Source organism: Falco rusticolus, chromosome Z (assembly GCF_015220075.1).
Source record: "Falco rusticolus isolate bFalRus1 chromosome Z, bFalRus1.pri, whole genome shotgun sequence".
Taxonomy (NCBI): domain Eukaryota; kingdom Metazoa; phylum Chordata; class Aves; order Falconiformes; family Falconidae; genus Falco; species Falco rusticolus.
In genome coordinates, this window is record NC_051210.1 from 45,003,409 (window position 1) to 45,018,859 (window position 15,451).

Sequence of the window (15,451 nt, forward strand, 5' to 3'; positions counted from 1 at the left end):
GATTTTGTGTTGCTAGTCCCACTACCTCTTTCCTTTTGGGGCATTTTTGGTTTAAAATACAAAGGTATTGAAAGTTTTGAAGAGAGATACTTCTAGGACTAAAATCCTGTGGGTTTACTGTGATGCTGCATTTTGTTACCTGTGGGTAAGTTTTCATTTTATTTTAGATTTAAGCTTTAATAGTTGTTAAGGTTTCTTTCGAATAAGCAGCATCTTGATTGTGGGAAGAGAAACTCTTAATTCTTATAATCTCCTAACAACCTTGTTGCTAGAGTAACATAGTAAGTATTGGAAGATGCTAGTTATAATGTGTACTTGCTATGGACTCACTAAGAAATGCCTTAAATTACAGGAATAAACGATAACCTGGAACAACTCAATAATGTAATGAACATGAAGGAAGAGCATCTGAAAGGGAGATTCAAAGACACACACACTGCTCTTGTATGGCTAAGAAAGAACAAAGACAAGTTTAAAAAAAAAGTTTGTGAACCCATGATGCTTGAAGTAAGAAGACTGACTTGCATATCACTCCAACCAGTTAATATTTAGTTTATTTATGCCTTGCAAGACTTTGACTTTCAGACTTTCAAAACACATTGTTAAATGAGCTGCCAATTACGTGCAGGATACGTTAGCATGGTGAACTTTAATTTTAATTCTGTAGGCAATGTAGTAATACTTAACATTGAGTAAGATGAGGTGCTCCTCAAGGAGCAGTCCTTTATTAAGGTGTCCGTTGTAGGTTTCCTCTAAGGTACATCCAGTTATTTAGACTTCAGTAGTTCTTATTTGCTGCTTAAAAAAGCAGCGGTAGTTACAATTGAATACCTCCTCTCAGAGCACAACCTGCTCAGCAACAGTTAATGTCACTGTGATTCCCAGGTGTTCTTGTGGTTTGCTTTGCACAGCCAGCTGCAGACACAAATACCTAAATTATCCATAGTTTTGTATTGTGTTTTGGTGTGACAGACACTGTACTAGCTAGGAATAACAGTGCTTAATTTTTGAAGAGGCTGTTGGTTTTCTAGTGCATTCCACCATTATCCCAGCCTCTTGTAATATGTGCTCCATGAAATGTGAAGAGGATTAAGAACTCCAGTCCATTCCTCCTCTTCAGAATTGCAAGCTTATTTTCATAGTATGTTGCTATAATTTAAGTTAGTTGAATGTTGAATACTTTTATACCAATTCTTAGGCTTTGTACACTGCTACAACTGTTTAAAATTACTTGTGTTTAGTATAAAATGCCAAGTATTTTTCATTTCTTCCTGAAGACCACACCAAGTTAACTTTACAAAGGCCCTGATAGAATGCCTTTGCTTTTACTTTGAGGCCTCATTGACCTCTGTAACATCCTTTAATGTCTGAATGTGTTTTCTTTGATATAATGTAAGCTAGTCTCATGTACCTCAAAATTCTAGCGGTCAAATTGGTAGTAAGCATACCCAGCATTTGGCTAACCAGAGGATGTGTAGTTCTGTGTAATTTTGCCTTTGTATGTCACATACAGTGACACAATGTCTTAATTACTAGTGAGAGTTACTGAAGAATTCTAATATTAACGTTTCATTCAGATAAGAGCTTCATCCATCTGAAACGTGGATTATATATTTTTTTATTAAGAATTCAAAGAACTTTCATTCAATCTGTGAATCTCTGTCTCTCTACAGCTTCACAATTCTGTATTTGGTAGTGTTCACTGTGTCCAAATCAAAGGGAACTGTATATGAATATTATGGAGTGTGGCATTTTCTGGTTTTGATTCTTCAGGTTAATTGTTTCTAAACAGTGAGGTATCTTTACAGGTACTGGAGCAGAGCCACTAGATGTGAGATGGTGTTGGCTGCAGTTGCAAGGTTAGGGTGGAGCAGAAGAGGGGGAGGTGCTGTGGTGGAGACACTGATAGCTCTGGGAATGCTGAGAAAGCGTATGGATGGCTAAAAACTGAACACAATGACCGATGAGTTACTGTAGGTTTCCTCCCAAGAGAACTGGTTGCAAAAAGACAGAGAATATGTCTTTAAAGATGTTTAAACATTGTCTTTATTGTCATTAAATGTAGGCATGGATATCACCTGACTGCTTAAAATATTTTGGGGGGGGGTATGTGTGGTGAGGCAGTGCTAAGTCCAATGGTATTAAATCACTTTTATTACCTTTCTTTTATCAGATCAGTATGAAAGACAACAGACATGCTAAATATGTTGAAAATCACATTTCGTCCAGTGACATGAGTGCTTTTGTTTTTGAGAGTCAAGAAGATATGGAAGCGTTTCTTGTGGAGGCAAGTAGGCACCAGTTTTTAAAACTGATTTAATAGGGATGTAGGATCCCTCAACTTTGGAGTCTACCTAAGTCTGTATTTATTAAGTTTTGATTGGCAAGATCAGCACAACAGCTAATACAAAGTATTCAAAAGTTTTCTTCTGGAGTAAGGTATGTTGGTTTTTTTTTTTAAAGCCTAGACCAACTGGAGGGATGCAGGAATACTAGGAAAATGTTTCTTTTTAGAAATAACTTTTGTCTTCCTTGACAAGGCAGTAATCACTGAGGAGAAAATACTGCGTACAAGAAAATGACAAAAGCAGAAAGCTACAAACGTAGTACCAAGCTTTTCCAGTGCTTCCTCACTAAAGAGGCAAGAGAGCATCTTTTGTGACAATACAATGGTCCAGGCATCAAATCAGGCTTACATTTTCTTAATACTGCTGTTCCCTGGAGCGAAAAGGAGATTGTTCCCTTTGAGAGCCAGACAGATGATGCAGGAGAGAAAAGCCACAGGATACAGCATTAACTATCATAATGCTTCCTGTCCACAGAATAGTGTGATTAATAACAAACTGTCCTGCAATTTTTAAGACCTATCTGCCCTTCACAGAAGCTAGTGATTTTTATTTTTTTAATGTGTGAACAGTAGTGGTGATATTTAAGGTACTGGGGTATTGTCTTGCCTTCATGGTTGTGGAAACCAGTGCAAGGCTCTTTAACCAGGTAACTGGTCTTTCATTTGTATCCTCCATCTTTTCTGCCCTGCTAGGATCAGACTTCTCAGAGCCTCTGTAGCCAGTGGCCTACTGTTATCTGTGCAGAATGGCCATACAGCCTGAAAGAGGCGGTTTCCTTATTACATCAAGCTTACCTGTTTAGATTGAGCTCTTGGCTCTGGACTTTCTTGCTTTTGTTTTCTCTAATGCTTAGTATTTTCAGAGGGTCATTAACTGAGCTTGGCTTTTAGAGAACTTGGTCATGTCTGAGTGGACTTTTCCGGGTTTTCAGAGGTTGTCAGTTTAAAATAATTCTAGTTCTTTGAGTCAAGAATGAATACTTTATTTTCATGTAGTGAATTTTTCTGCTCTTTTTCACAAAATAAACTAATGCAATCTATACTTAGATGCGTGATCATCGGAAACTAAGAGTGAATGCTGTATGCGCGCCTCATGAATCATGTGCTGAAAGCTTACCTTCAAGACCTATTGAAGAATTGCAGTATGTATCAAATTATATCAGTGGGGAATGGTTTTAAATACAGTGTTCTAGTGGTGTTGCTATATATCAGAATTTTCTATGCAAATCAGATTTTCACCAGTTCAGTTCTAGGTTATCAGCTTCTTTCTGACCCATCAGTAACTTCAGCTTGCTTACCTGCCAAATTTTATTTCTAATGCATGCTTTTTTCTCCTCTTCAGCAAATACGGATTTTTCTCATATTTACGAGAGTTATTTGATGCTCCTCGTCCTGTAATGAGTTACCTTTGCTCCCAGTACCATGTTCATGATGTCCCTGTGGGAACAGAGAAGACCAGAAGGCTAACTGAAAGGGTGAGATGTCCTAAACAGTACAAACACACCTGTGGTCTGGAGTCCTATTTTGGAATTTTTTGGCAAGTTAATGTGAAGAAAGCGCAAAACTGCTTTAGCCTTTTATTTGGCCTTTCAGAAGTGAGAACAGTTCATTGTACACAAACATATTGCAAGACATTTTAACAAATCCGCTCAATCTAATGCAGTACTCCCCAGGAAGTTAAATATATCTTTCATCTTCATACTGTTCCAAGTCAGTTATTCGAAGTTTTTTTATTATAGTAACTTTAAGTGCTTGAGATATTCTGGGCAAAATTTCAGTCAAAGCTAATAGTATGTGACAGTGCTTACCTGTCATGTTAAAGGAAAAATTATAGAGGCTGGTTTGTTTTGGTGTTTTTCTTGGGTTTGGTTTTTTGTTTTTGTTTTTTTAATGCACTAAGGTGTTCAGTTTCTGGCAAATACAGTTGTATAGCTTCAGTCAGAATTTCTGTGATAAATAGCATAGAAACTTTTTAAATTCCTTGAAATAGGCTAAGAGCTCCCACTAGGACTAATCTCTCTGTCTTAGTCTTTCATGGGTTCTTGCAAGCTTATCATTGCTGGATTATAATGGGTAACACACATGACTATTTTCAGTTTAAGGCCTTGTTCACTTCTCTGTCTGTGCTGAACATCTGCTGTCTATCTTGTACAGAGAGTGAACTCTGAATTCGGAAGACTACTTTGGGCTCTCTGAGAACAGTAAGAGATGCTTTTTTGAGAAACTGAGGGAACATACTGTGCAAATACAGGACAGTTCTTGTTTTGTTGGGATAGCTGTTGCGCTCCCTCTTATCTTCTGTATTTCTGAGGCTCCAAGAATGAGGACAAGGAAGGGAGAAGTGGAGGGAGTCCTAGATGAAAAGCTCTTCTCTTAATTTTTTTTCTAAGCATTTTCATCTTTAAACTGCAGCTCTTCCACCACTTTGTGTTTATCACTTGATGAAGCAGTTTACCTATAAAATAGGTCTTTACGTCTTGTAAACCAGTCAGATTTATTCTGTAGATAGTACCTCCTTTACAGAGCTCAGTGGGCAACAAGTGAAAAATCACTGGTCTAGGGGCAAAGATGAGATACTATTCTGAATGTATTGCACATGGCATTTTCTCAGTTCAGTTATGTAAAGTTTTTTCTTTGGTTTTATTATTTTTGATTGAGAAATTCTTTGCAACATTTTGTTTCATGCATGCCAGAGAAAGCTTTAGTTTAAAAAGGGACCTATTTCATAGAGCTGAGCATGTAGAGAAAGGACTAGAACTGGAAATGTCGTCAACCAGTCTGAGCTGTAAAGCAAACAGTTTACAGTGTCTAGGAACCAAATCGACAGAATATAGCTGGTACCATCTAAATAAACTGGAAAAAATATTTAGTCAGGTTTATGTTATCCTATGCAGGCTTTTTGACATGAGTCATTAAAAAATAGTATTTTTATACTTTTTCCAATTCTCTCTCCTACAGATACATTTGCTTCAGTGAAATTCATGCATTACAGCTCACCTTATGGTTTCATCTATTAATTGACTTTTGCTTCTTTGGTACACAGTACATTTGCATGTTATTCATCTACAGCAAATACAGTCCTTGTTCATGATGCAGTACAAATAGACACTGGAAAAACCTGTTAATATCTGTAATACCAGAATAATCAGAACATGTTCAGTTGTTTATGGTAACATGTTATGCTTGACAGTATCTTAACAGTTCTTTGCTGACCTGTGTGAATTAGAAGCATAATGATGAATTAAACTTAGCATCATCTTTTTGCAATGGCTTATTAACAAGTCAGTGTCTTGTGTAAGCTGAAGTTCTTTACCGTGGATTTTGGCTAGTTTATTCCTTGTTCTGAAAAGCATTGCCATATGTAACGCATTTGTCAGATTAATACTTCTGTGGTTTTTTTAGATCATACAAGAAACCAAACTTCGGCAAATGTACACAGCAGAAGAAAAATACGTGGTTAAAGTATCTGCTTATACAAACCTAACCCTCTCTACTAACACATCTCTGAAGGTGGCACAGTTTCTCAATAGCTCAGTGGATACAGAAGAAAGAAGGCAGCTGGAAAAGCAGCAACAGGTAGGAATTTATTTCTGTGCTGTATATGATGTGAACTACTACCCATTTTATCATGTAATGAGCATAGCCTGTTTGTGTGTGTTAGTATGGTATGTTTGTACTAAAAATGCTAGTGGTATGTGTTCTATTTCAGGATATCATTAACGCATCACAGGCACTGGATGTGCGTTTGACTGCATTGTCTGAGAGAAAAAAACATCTGGAATGCAGAGATAATCAGCTCAGACAACAGAAGAAAGAGCTTTTAGAGAGAGGAAGCAGGAGGAGACAGTTGGAATCAAAAATTGCTGTGAAGTATGATAGGTAGGAAACAAGCTATATTATGTATGAAACACGAACCATTTTAATAGCAAAGGTATTTTGGCTTCCTCTTACTGCAGTGTGCTTTCATCCTTACAAAGTAACCAGTAGTTGAGCATCAGATACAGGGGATACCCAAAGCAAGTGTTTTAAAAATGGAGTACAGTATTTGAGAAAGCATATAATAGAGTTAGTGTTTGAAATTCACTACAATTTTATTAGAGGAAACATTGTGAGATCATTGCACTTGTTTACTCAAATACTACCATAGTCCTGGCCTTGGTAGCACATATCTAGATAATACTCTGACATACATACATATGGTACTAAGTAAGTATGTCAAGGATCCAATTGGATCCTGATGGTCCTCAGTACTTGTCTTAATGTATTTTCTGGTATTGCAGGCTTCCTGCAGTTAGTTCTTATGTTACTGCTTTGTCATAAGGGAGAACCTGGGCATGGTTCAAGAGGCACTTCATTTAAGCTCACATTCCCAGAAAGCAGTGTAGACAAGATTGCCCCAGGCTTCACCTCTCCGCTCATGCAACAGTCCCAGCCAACATTGTACCCTCAAGTACTCCGATGTGTTCTTATACCACCGTAATACTTATTTTCTGAAAGTTACTGCTGGTGCTTATGTGCATGTCTCTTGTGTTATTTACGATGCATTAAACTGAAAAGAGGTTGTTGGGGGAAGGGGGGGTGATGAGGAAGGAAAGAAAAGTAGGTCTGCAGGGTAAGTTAGACCAGAATTAACTGTTGTATAGCCACAGGTGTCCAGGTTGCTGTGAAAAGCAGCAGCTTTCAAGAGTGTGGATGTGAGCTTAGCCTCAAAGCCAAGTTATTACTTTCAGGTTTCTTATTAGGGATACATGTATTGTCACAGTGTTTTACTAGAATACAGAATATGGCTTGAAGGCAGGAGGTGGACCTTTTAACTAAAGAAATACTGATTAAATCCTTCCCTTTGAAAAAATAATTATGCTCTTCCAGTTTTAAATAGTGGTAAGAATCCTGATACAATTACAGAAGAAAATTTCTAACATTCTCATCTGTAATGTGGATGTCTTCTTGAAATATCTGTCTCTACACATAATCCTTGCAGTGAGTGTAACTATTTTCAAATATTCACATTTTTAATTGATAGGAGTATCTAGATAAAATTTTGAAAATAATGTAAAATTACTAGAATGACTTAGGTGGAAAGGGACTTCATGTAGTCTGTAGTCCAAGCTTTTTCTCAAAGCAAGGTCAACACTGAATTCAAACCAGGTTTTCAGGACAGTATCCCACTGCATCTTGAAAGTCTGTGGAGATTGCACAACCTGTTTGGTCATCCTGTTCCACTACTTGACTATCCTTATGAGGAAGAAGAATCTTTCTTGTTTAAGCTTGCCCACTGTCTGTCATCCTTCCATGGTGTGCCTCTTACAGGAGCCTGGTTCCATCCTGTCAGTGGCTTCCTCATGGGAAGGATAGCGGGAGCATTGCTCTTAGGTGCCCCGAAGCTCTGTCTAGTCTAGAGTGAACAAGCTGAGCACCCTCATGCTGTCCTTGCAGGACCTGTGCTGTAGCCCCTGACCATCTTGCTTGCTTTTCTAGTTTGAGGTTTGGGGCAGGGGGCAAAACTGAGTGCAATGCTGAACAGAGGGAAAAACCACTGTACTCCTGCCTGTGCTCCCATTCATACAGCCAAGGGTGCTGGGAGACCTTATTGCTGCCAGGGTGCACTGCTGATTTATGCTTGTTGTCCATCAATATCACAAGTACTTCCCAGCAGAGCTTCTCTGCAACCAGTCTGTCCCAAGCCGGTATTGCTTCCAGACCCACTTTCTTCCCAGAGGCAAGACTCAGACCCTTTGTCCTTGCAGAATGTCACGTACCTTCCATGACCCATTCCTGCAGTCTCAACAGAGCCCTGCAAACGGCAGGCCCCTGGCTGCACCCATGTTAGTCTTTCGAAAATTTAATGGGATTGCCCCCTGTCGGCTCCTCCGTGTCACTGCAGGCATGTTAAACGGCAGGTCCACGTGGATCATCCCGTGGTAGTTACCCTGCTTAATACTGCCCTGGAGGCAGTACACAACAGACTAACCATGACCCTCTGAGCCTGACCATCCTTTTTTTTTTTTTTTTACCCTGTCTGGTCTTCCCTCCATCCAGACTGTTGTCTTCCAGTTTGAGTACAGCAATATTGTGGGAGACACCAGTGAAAAAGTTAAGGGAGTGGGGTCTGGGGACAGCAGCCTGAAGGGAAGGTGCAGCTGATACAGCTCACAGGTACAACCAGGAGTGAGGCTGAACCAGTCTACCCAGTAGACATGTTCACACAGAGCACATCTGAACAGCATGTATGTACATATTTTCACAGAGACAGCCACACAGCACAGATGGACACCCAGAGCAGCTGGGCAAACACAGCACCAGTGACCTCATCATATTCCTACACTGTCTGAGCAGGATGGGTCTCCCCTAGTGAGATTCCTACACATACATATGGGCAAAGTGGATCCTATCAGCAGCTGGGTCAAGACACTGAGTCTGCACAGTAGCTGCTCCAGGACCTCTGTCTCCTCAGTTGCTGGTACCTGGACATGCAACTCCCAAGGCTGCAGCCTTGCTCTTGTTGCCTGTACATACTGCCTCACTCACTGATGTGCACATACATGCAGAACTGGCTGGGACTCCCTCATTTCCTGGTACCCAACTTGGTGGTCTTGTCCTCAGAGACACACGGGCATAGAAATAGGCAGAGGTAGCCATAACTCCCCTGGTTCCCCCCCAGTAACCAGTACCCCTGTCACCTTAATGTTAAATACATAACATGCCAGCAGATCTTGCCCCTGCAGACAGCAGACTTCATGGTCTCTAGCAACCAGGCTGGACTCTGTTGTTTCCTCCAATAGCCATCTCTTCCCGTGGTCTTATCTGTTGTTACCCACATACCCCCTTAGCTCCCAGGCCACTTGACCTACTTGCCAGCTAGTCTGGCTTGGTCTTTGCTAGGGATCAAATACTCATTTGCACACCTGTATTTGTACCAGGTGCTGGCCCCATGGACACATGGGCCTCTGACCTGTGGTCCCAATCTGGTGGCTATCACTTAAGTTTACTCTGGTCTTTTACCACAGACACAGGCCCTCTTCTCAGACTTTTGAGCTGACTTTTGAGCTGACTTTAGCTGCTTGTACTTCAGACTTTTGTATATACACATGAGTGGTGAATTGAGAGTCCTCCACCCAGGAAAAGAGTGAAAAATCAAACTGGGCATGGCTGGACAAGCATATCAACCAGCAAACTATTTACATGTAACTGTCCCTTTTATCCCCATATCTTTCTGTTTTCCCATACTTGTTCCTCTCTAAGCCACCTAGATCCCTCCCTTTCCCTGCATTTGGTTTCTCCCCGAATATCTAATAGTAACTCCTGCACAGTTGTAAAATGCTTTTCTACTGCACCCCATAATGTCTCCTCTAACCCCAAGACGTTTCAGCTCCCTCAGTCCAGAGTGTGCTGTGGTGTTGACTTAACTTGTTGGGTTTCACACAGGGATACTAGCATGTACTGTACTAAGGACTGTACTAGGACAGGGTGTCATTTCCTCAGAGTCCTTCACTAGGGTTCTTGCTGTCTGCAGTGCCCCTGTATTCCTTGGGGTTTGTGGAGATGAGCATTTCATGGGTTGATGGCTCCTGTGATGGGCCTGGGTAGTCATGGGAGAGTGGTATTTGTTCTTCTCCAATCTACTGTTTTCTCTCCTTTTTGGGTGTGTAGGTGAGCTTTTATTAGATAACCTAACAGAAAGCCTTGCTAAAATTGAGGTAAATGGCAACCACTTGATCTCCTGTCATCTAGTTGTTTTACAATTGGGTTCATCAAGTATGATGTACCCTTGGTAAATGCTTGCTCGTTCTTCCTGATCACCTTCTCCTTTGTGGCCCTAGAATTGTTTTTCAAGGGGACTGGCTGCAAAGCTTTCCCGGGGATCAAAGAATGATTAGTTTCTTGGATCATCCTTTTGGACTGTTTCGTTGTTTTTGAAGATCTGCAGATGCTTTGCAGCTCACTAAACATCATGATTATTTCATACAAAGTTTTTCATAGCTACATGTTTTTGAGAGTTCAAGTGAAAATTCTCGTTTTCTGCAAGAAGGTGAGGACACACATTTTTTTTGTTAGTATGCATAACAAGAATTAAGCAAGCCTCCTGAATTCTCCTATGTTGTATTGTTGCAAGGAACCAGCAGCAGAAGGAAAACCTAAGAAATGTCATCCTTACACTGATATTATATTTTTTTTTAATCTGAATTTGAAATTTATGGAAGTGAAGGAGCATGGTTGCTGAGTGATGCCCTTAGCCAAATCAGGGTTTCTTTCATTATGGATGATTCTGTCTTTTGAATTTCTTAGGTTTAAAGTGCATAAATTGGAAATGCCTCTGATGCATTTGTATTATTTACATGTGCAAATTCCTATTCTTGCCAGTTGTTTGTTCATTACCAAGATTAAAAATAAATTGCACAAAAATATTCTTAATCAGGATTAATCAAATCTTGATTCCTCCCATAGTTTAAGACAGCTGGAACAAGATGCTATCAACCTAGAGAAGGAATTTCAACAAGCAAATGTAAAGATCAAAGAAATAAATATCCAAAAAGTAAGACTTGTTACTGAATTAATGCATCTCATAAAGGTATGTATTTTTAACTTTGTATGTGTTCCACTATTGTGCAAAGCCCAATTCTTGTAACTTAAGTAGGAGTTATGTGACATTTGGATGTGTTACTATAAATGTTTACAAGCTAACCTGTTTCAAGATAAACATCTTTTGAAGCTTTTATGAAATTGAACTTGTTTATCTGTCATTGATATGATTTGTAGATTATTTGCTTGTGTTGATCTAGGCTCTCAGTGACTGAAGTCTTACAATCCATAGTCTGATGCAGTAAATACAGGCATGAACTAGGAATTAACTGTGTAACTATTTCAGCCTGTACATTTTTGGAATACTGTGTAATTCTGTGAATTGTTCCTTCCACCCTAGTTCATAATCTCCCTGTTTTGATTTTTTTGTCGAAAAAAAGAGTAGTCATTAGTCATGTGAAAAATTGACCTGAAACTGTAAAGATTCAGGATTGTGGAAGAGGGCTAGGATAGGAAGAGCACTTAAGTCGCAGGCTCCAACGTCATGAGGTTTTCTTTAACTCAAAAAAGAAAACAGTCTGGAGTTCATTGCTGCTTTACCTTAGCCTGTAAGCCCTAATAATGGGAGCTGCCACAAGGTGAGTTTTCTTAGAGTGTTTTGTCATAACTAAGGAACAAGAAACAGTTATTTTTAGTTCCAAAGGAATCTGCTTGTGCTTCGACGCTCAGCAAGAAATAGTGCCATTCCTGCAAGCACTTCAATCGTGTATGTTACTCTTTTGCCATGCCTTACTAACGTTGAAATATGTTCTTGCTTACACGCCTAGGGAGTTGAGTATTACCTCTGAAGTGAGGCTGATTTGATTACACTTCAGTTGCTGGTATTTATGTAATAAAGAAAATATTATAAATGGGTGAGCTGTTTCTGCTTGTTGATAGGCATGGATTGCAACAATTGAACTGTTTCAGAGATCACCTTTGGGTCAGCTAGCCAAAGCAAATTTGAAAATGCCAAAGAATGGCAAGAAGACCTGAATGAACATCTGCCATGTTAAAAAGGTCTGCTTAGACTGCAGATTACTTCACAGAACTTGCACAGATAGTAACAGTACCGAAAAGTAACGCTTCTCTAAATTTGTGCAAATGCTGTGTATTTAAAACAGGAATTTCTAGAATATGCTTTTGATTTTTTTGTATTTGATGCCCATTTCCCAGTACATAAACTGTCCAAGTGCTGTAAAGTGCAGCCAGAGTTGTTCACTGACTGCTGAATGACCTGCCTGAAGGACTGTCTTAATCTCTTTCTCACCCAGTGGATTGACGCATACTGTGTATTTCTTAGTATACCAGGGGTGTATGGAAGGATGGATGGTATTTCCCTGAAATAGTTACTGATTACAAAAGGGATTTATTTTGGTTGTGGATCAGCTTAATTTTCACACTTTGTGTGCTGTAGGAAATACTTGTTATTATATACTGAAGAGAAGAAAATGGCCTGATGAAAGAAAGGTGTTTCATCAAAATTGTTGAAATCCATAGACATCTCTCTAGTCATCTCCAAACCAATCTTTATGAATGTTTCTAAGTTTAAGGGAGTCTTTGTACTTTCTTCAAGGGGCTTTGTATGTACACTAGCTGTAGGCTATTAAAATGATAACTTAAAGTAGTTTTATGTTCATACATATGCACTTCTGCCACAAGGAAATTTAAAACATGTATGGGATTTTTGTGTGCTTGCATGGTGGCAACATGATCTATTTTTCTAAGAGTTCTGGGGCTTGCGTGGAACAGCCAGCTGGAGTGACAGGCTGCATGTATATTTACACAAGTACACAAGGCAGACTGTACCTGACACATACCTATAATACATCAATACTTCACAGCCAGTTGACAGAAACAGCATTGTTCTACTGTTTCAGATTCTGGCAGTGCTTTTGCAGGTAGTTCTCTTTGTGCTCTTGTCTTTGAATAATCTTAACTCTTTCCGTTGTTCATCTCCTTTTGTTACAACTTCTCTTTTTTCAGTTTACTTCTCTGATAATTGTTTTTAAACTGTTTTAAGTGGATTGGAAATGAATAAACTTATTCCTATGTCCAAGTTCACACTGTAGAAACCTTGTGTTGAAATGACAAATAGTAAAGATCTCAGACCTTGACTGACTATTGTGGTCAGAAGCTAACACTCTCAAAACTCCATCCTGCAGGTTCTCTAGGTCTACAGTTGGAACCTTGTCCTCTCTTTCATTAGGAGAGGATTCCTTTGTAATTTTATGCTGATCATTTAAAAAAAAAAATAAAATGGTAAACTGGTGTTCTCAATGCCCCATAAATCAAGATTTGAAGCTACCCTTCACACAGTCAAGAATATATTACTGGTTTTGAAACCTCTGGACCATTCCTGAGCTGACTCATTTAACAAAGCAAACATTTTAATTTCAAAGTTAGCAAACCACATTCTGGAGATCACTAAAGCCTCTTACAAAACTTCCAAAATAGAGCCTCCTTTTGTTGGCATATGCTGCTCCAGTTAAGACACAAGACACTGAAGTCACTCTATATCTGGTCAGTCCTTTTGCATTGTCAGGGAGAGAGCATATCTGATGTGTTTATTTTCTAACCTTTTCCTACTGTGTCACACACAGATCCAAATCTGTTGGATTCTGTCTCTGAGAAACAATTGAGATGGCTTTGTCTTTTCTCACATTTCACATGTGAGTATATGGCATAGGGAAAGAGAATGTGCTTTTTTGGTGCAAAATAGTTTTGTTGCAAGTGGTATGTATACACTTACAAATTAAAAGTACATGAGGACTATGTATCTTGAAGAGCCTGGGTCACCAGTAAGTCACCTCTCTTTTTCATGGAATTACAGCAGTGTTGAAGAGCTGAACACAGTGTGAAATCATATGCAATGACTAAGAAAAATTGATAGTTCCTAAAGCCTGTTAGTGATTATATTAGTTCTGAGTCTCTTGTGGAAAAAAAAATTACATTTTCTGTTTTTCTATGTAGAATTGCATATCACTGAACATCCTCAAAGTAGATTTGGCTCTTCAGAGCGCTACAGTGGCTGCTGAGAAGAACAGACTGGAATTGGAGTATAAAGCAGCAAGTGTACAGCTAAAAGCTGCAGAGGTAAATATTTCTATGAATACTGGGATATCTACTATGAAAACATTTTCTGTGGAAGACTTTATGGTGTAGAAAAGGATGCTTCTTTGTATTTGTTTAGAAATGGGTATTAGTATGGCTAAATGTCTAGCCTTGATTTCATAGTTGTGACTTCAGCCTCTTCATTTAAAGCTGAATAGGAGCTTTGTCTTCCTCAATTAAGGCAGCTAAGCTTCTATGACAATGTACTGAACAGTCATCATGTCCTGGATCTCTTTATTATAACGCATAGTTTGTGTAAAAAGGCTTGCTGTTGTTTGGAAGTATTTTTTCTTCTGACTGTTGTAGGCAAGTATCCCCAACCCACATGGAGATGCAAGCACAGGATGAACCAAAAAATATTGTATCAGAGTAGAGCAGAGCTGGCTTACCTTTCTTTCATAGCTTATTTTCTCGTACTGTCATTAAATGCCTTTTTGGAGGACAGAAAGGAGGATAAATGATCCTTCTATTGATGGTATTAGGAAGCTACACTGTGTTCAGGTAAAAAGACAGACAGAGGAATTAGTTTCACAAATACTCTTTTCTAAAAGCAGAGGATGCTGTAACCTCTCATGGGTTGGTGCATAGAGGTCAATTTTTATATTTGTGCAGTAGTACAGTCTTTCTATGTACTGTGGAAAAGAACTGTCAAAGTACAGGATGGTAAGCTTTTTTCCAAATCTTGCAATCGAAGTACAGGATGGTAAGCTTTTTTCCAAATCTTGCAATCGAAGTACAGGATGGTAAGCTTTTTTCCTTGTCTTGCAAGAGTCAGATTAACTATAACCTACTGCTAATTCAATTTGATCCACAAAAAACCCAAATGGAAACCAGTTCAAAGGGTAGGTGATAGATAGATACACACTTCCAAAAGAATGACTTTGGCATCTATTTAGAAAACCATTTAAGGTTATAGGTATCATCACTTACTTTTTGCTTCTCTTATGAGGTTCTCCTCTTCCTAGTTTTCCTGTATCTTAAGACAGAGACAAGTCAAGCATGATACTTGGAAAATCACTGTTGCATCAGTTCTCTCATGTGATGCAGCTGTTGTTTAGACTTTATAAAAATCCAGTGCAAATAGCTTCATTGTTGGAGCTCAGTAAGGAGTAAGAATGTTATTACAAAGCCATGAGCCTCATGGGAGTAGTGTGTATCATCACTGGGAAGTTTATTTAATGTCTTTAGTTCTGTCTGTCCCCATCTTGTTCATCATTTGTAGCATAGCTTGAACTGGTGCATAGGTAGATGACTGGTCAGATCAGTAGACAGGACTTACAAGGTAAATGTGATAATTCTCGGTTAAACAAAAATTGGCTCCTTCGCTAGTGAAGAGGTGCCTGAGTCAGCTCTGGTCCCATTAGGCGTCATTACTGGGTTGTATTCAACCACGTAAGTAGAGGAAATCATATCAGATCTTGTATTTGGATG

General features: G+C 39.1%; 1 protein-coding gene across 1 annotated transcript in view; it reads left to right on the plus strand.

Moving 5' to 3' along the window:
• The window catches only part of SMC5 (structural maintenance of chromosomes 5), a 45,356-nt gene that overhangs the window by 19,233 nt on the left and 10,672 nt on the right, over positions 1-15,451 (plus strand). Inside the window, exons 10-17 of the mRNA XM_037372627.1 lie at positions 353-507; positions 2,174-2,287; positions 3,395-3,489; positions 3,690-3,822; positions 5,750-5,923; positions 6,057-6,226; positions 10,793-10,916; positions 13,880-14,065. Of these exons, the coding sequence (XP_037228524.1) occupies positions 353-507; positions 2,174-2,287; positions 3,395-3,489; positions 3,690-3,822; positions 5,750-5,923; positions 6,057-6,226; positions 10,793-10,916; positions 13,880-14,065 (1,151 nt within the window). The remainder of the gene's footprint in view (positions 1-352; positions 508-2,173; positions 2,288-3,394; positions 3,490-3,689; positions 3,823-5,749; positions 5,924-6,056; positions 6,227-10,792; positions 10,917-13,879; positions 14,066-15,451) is intronic.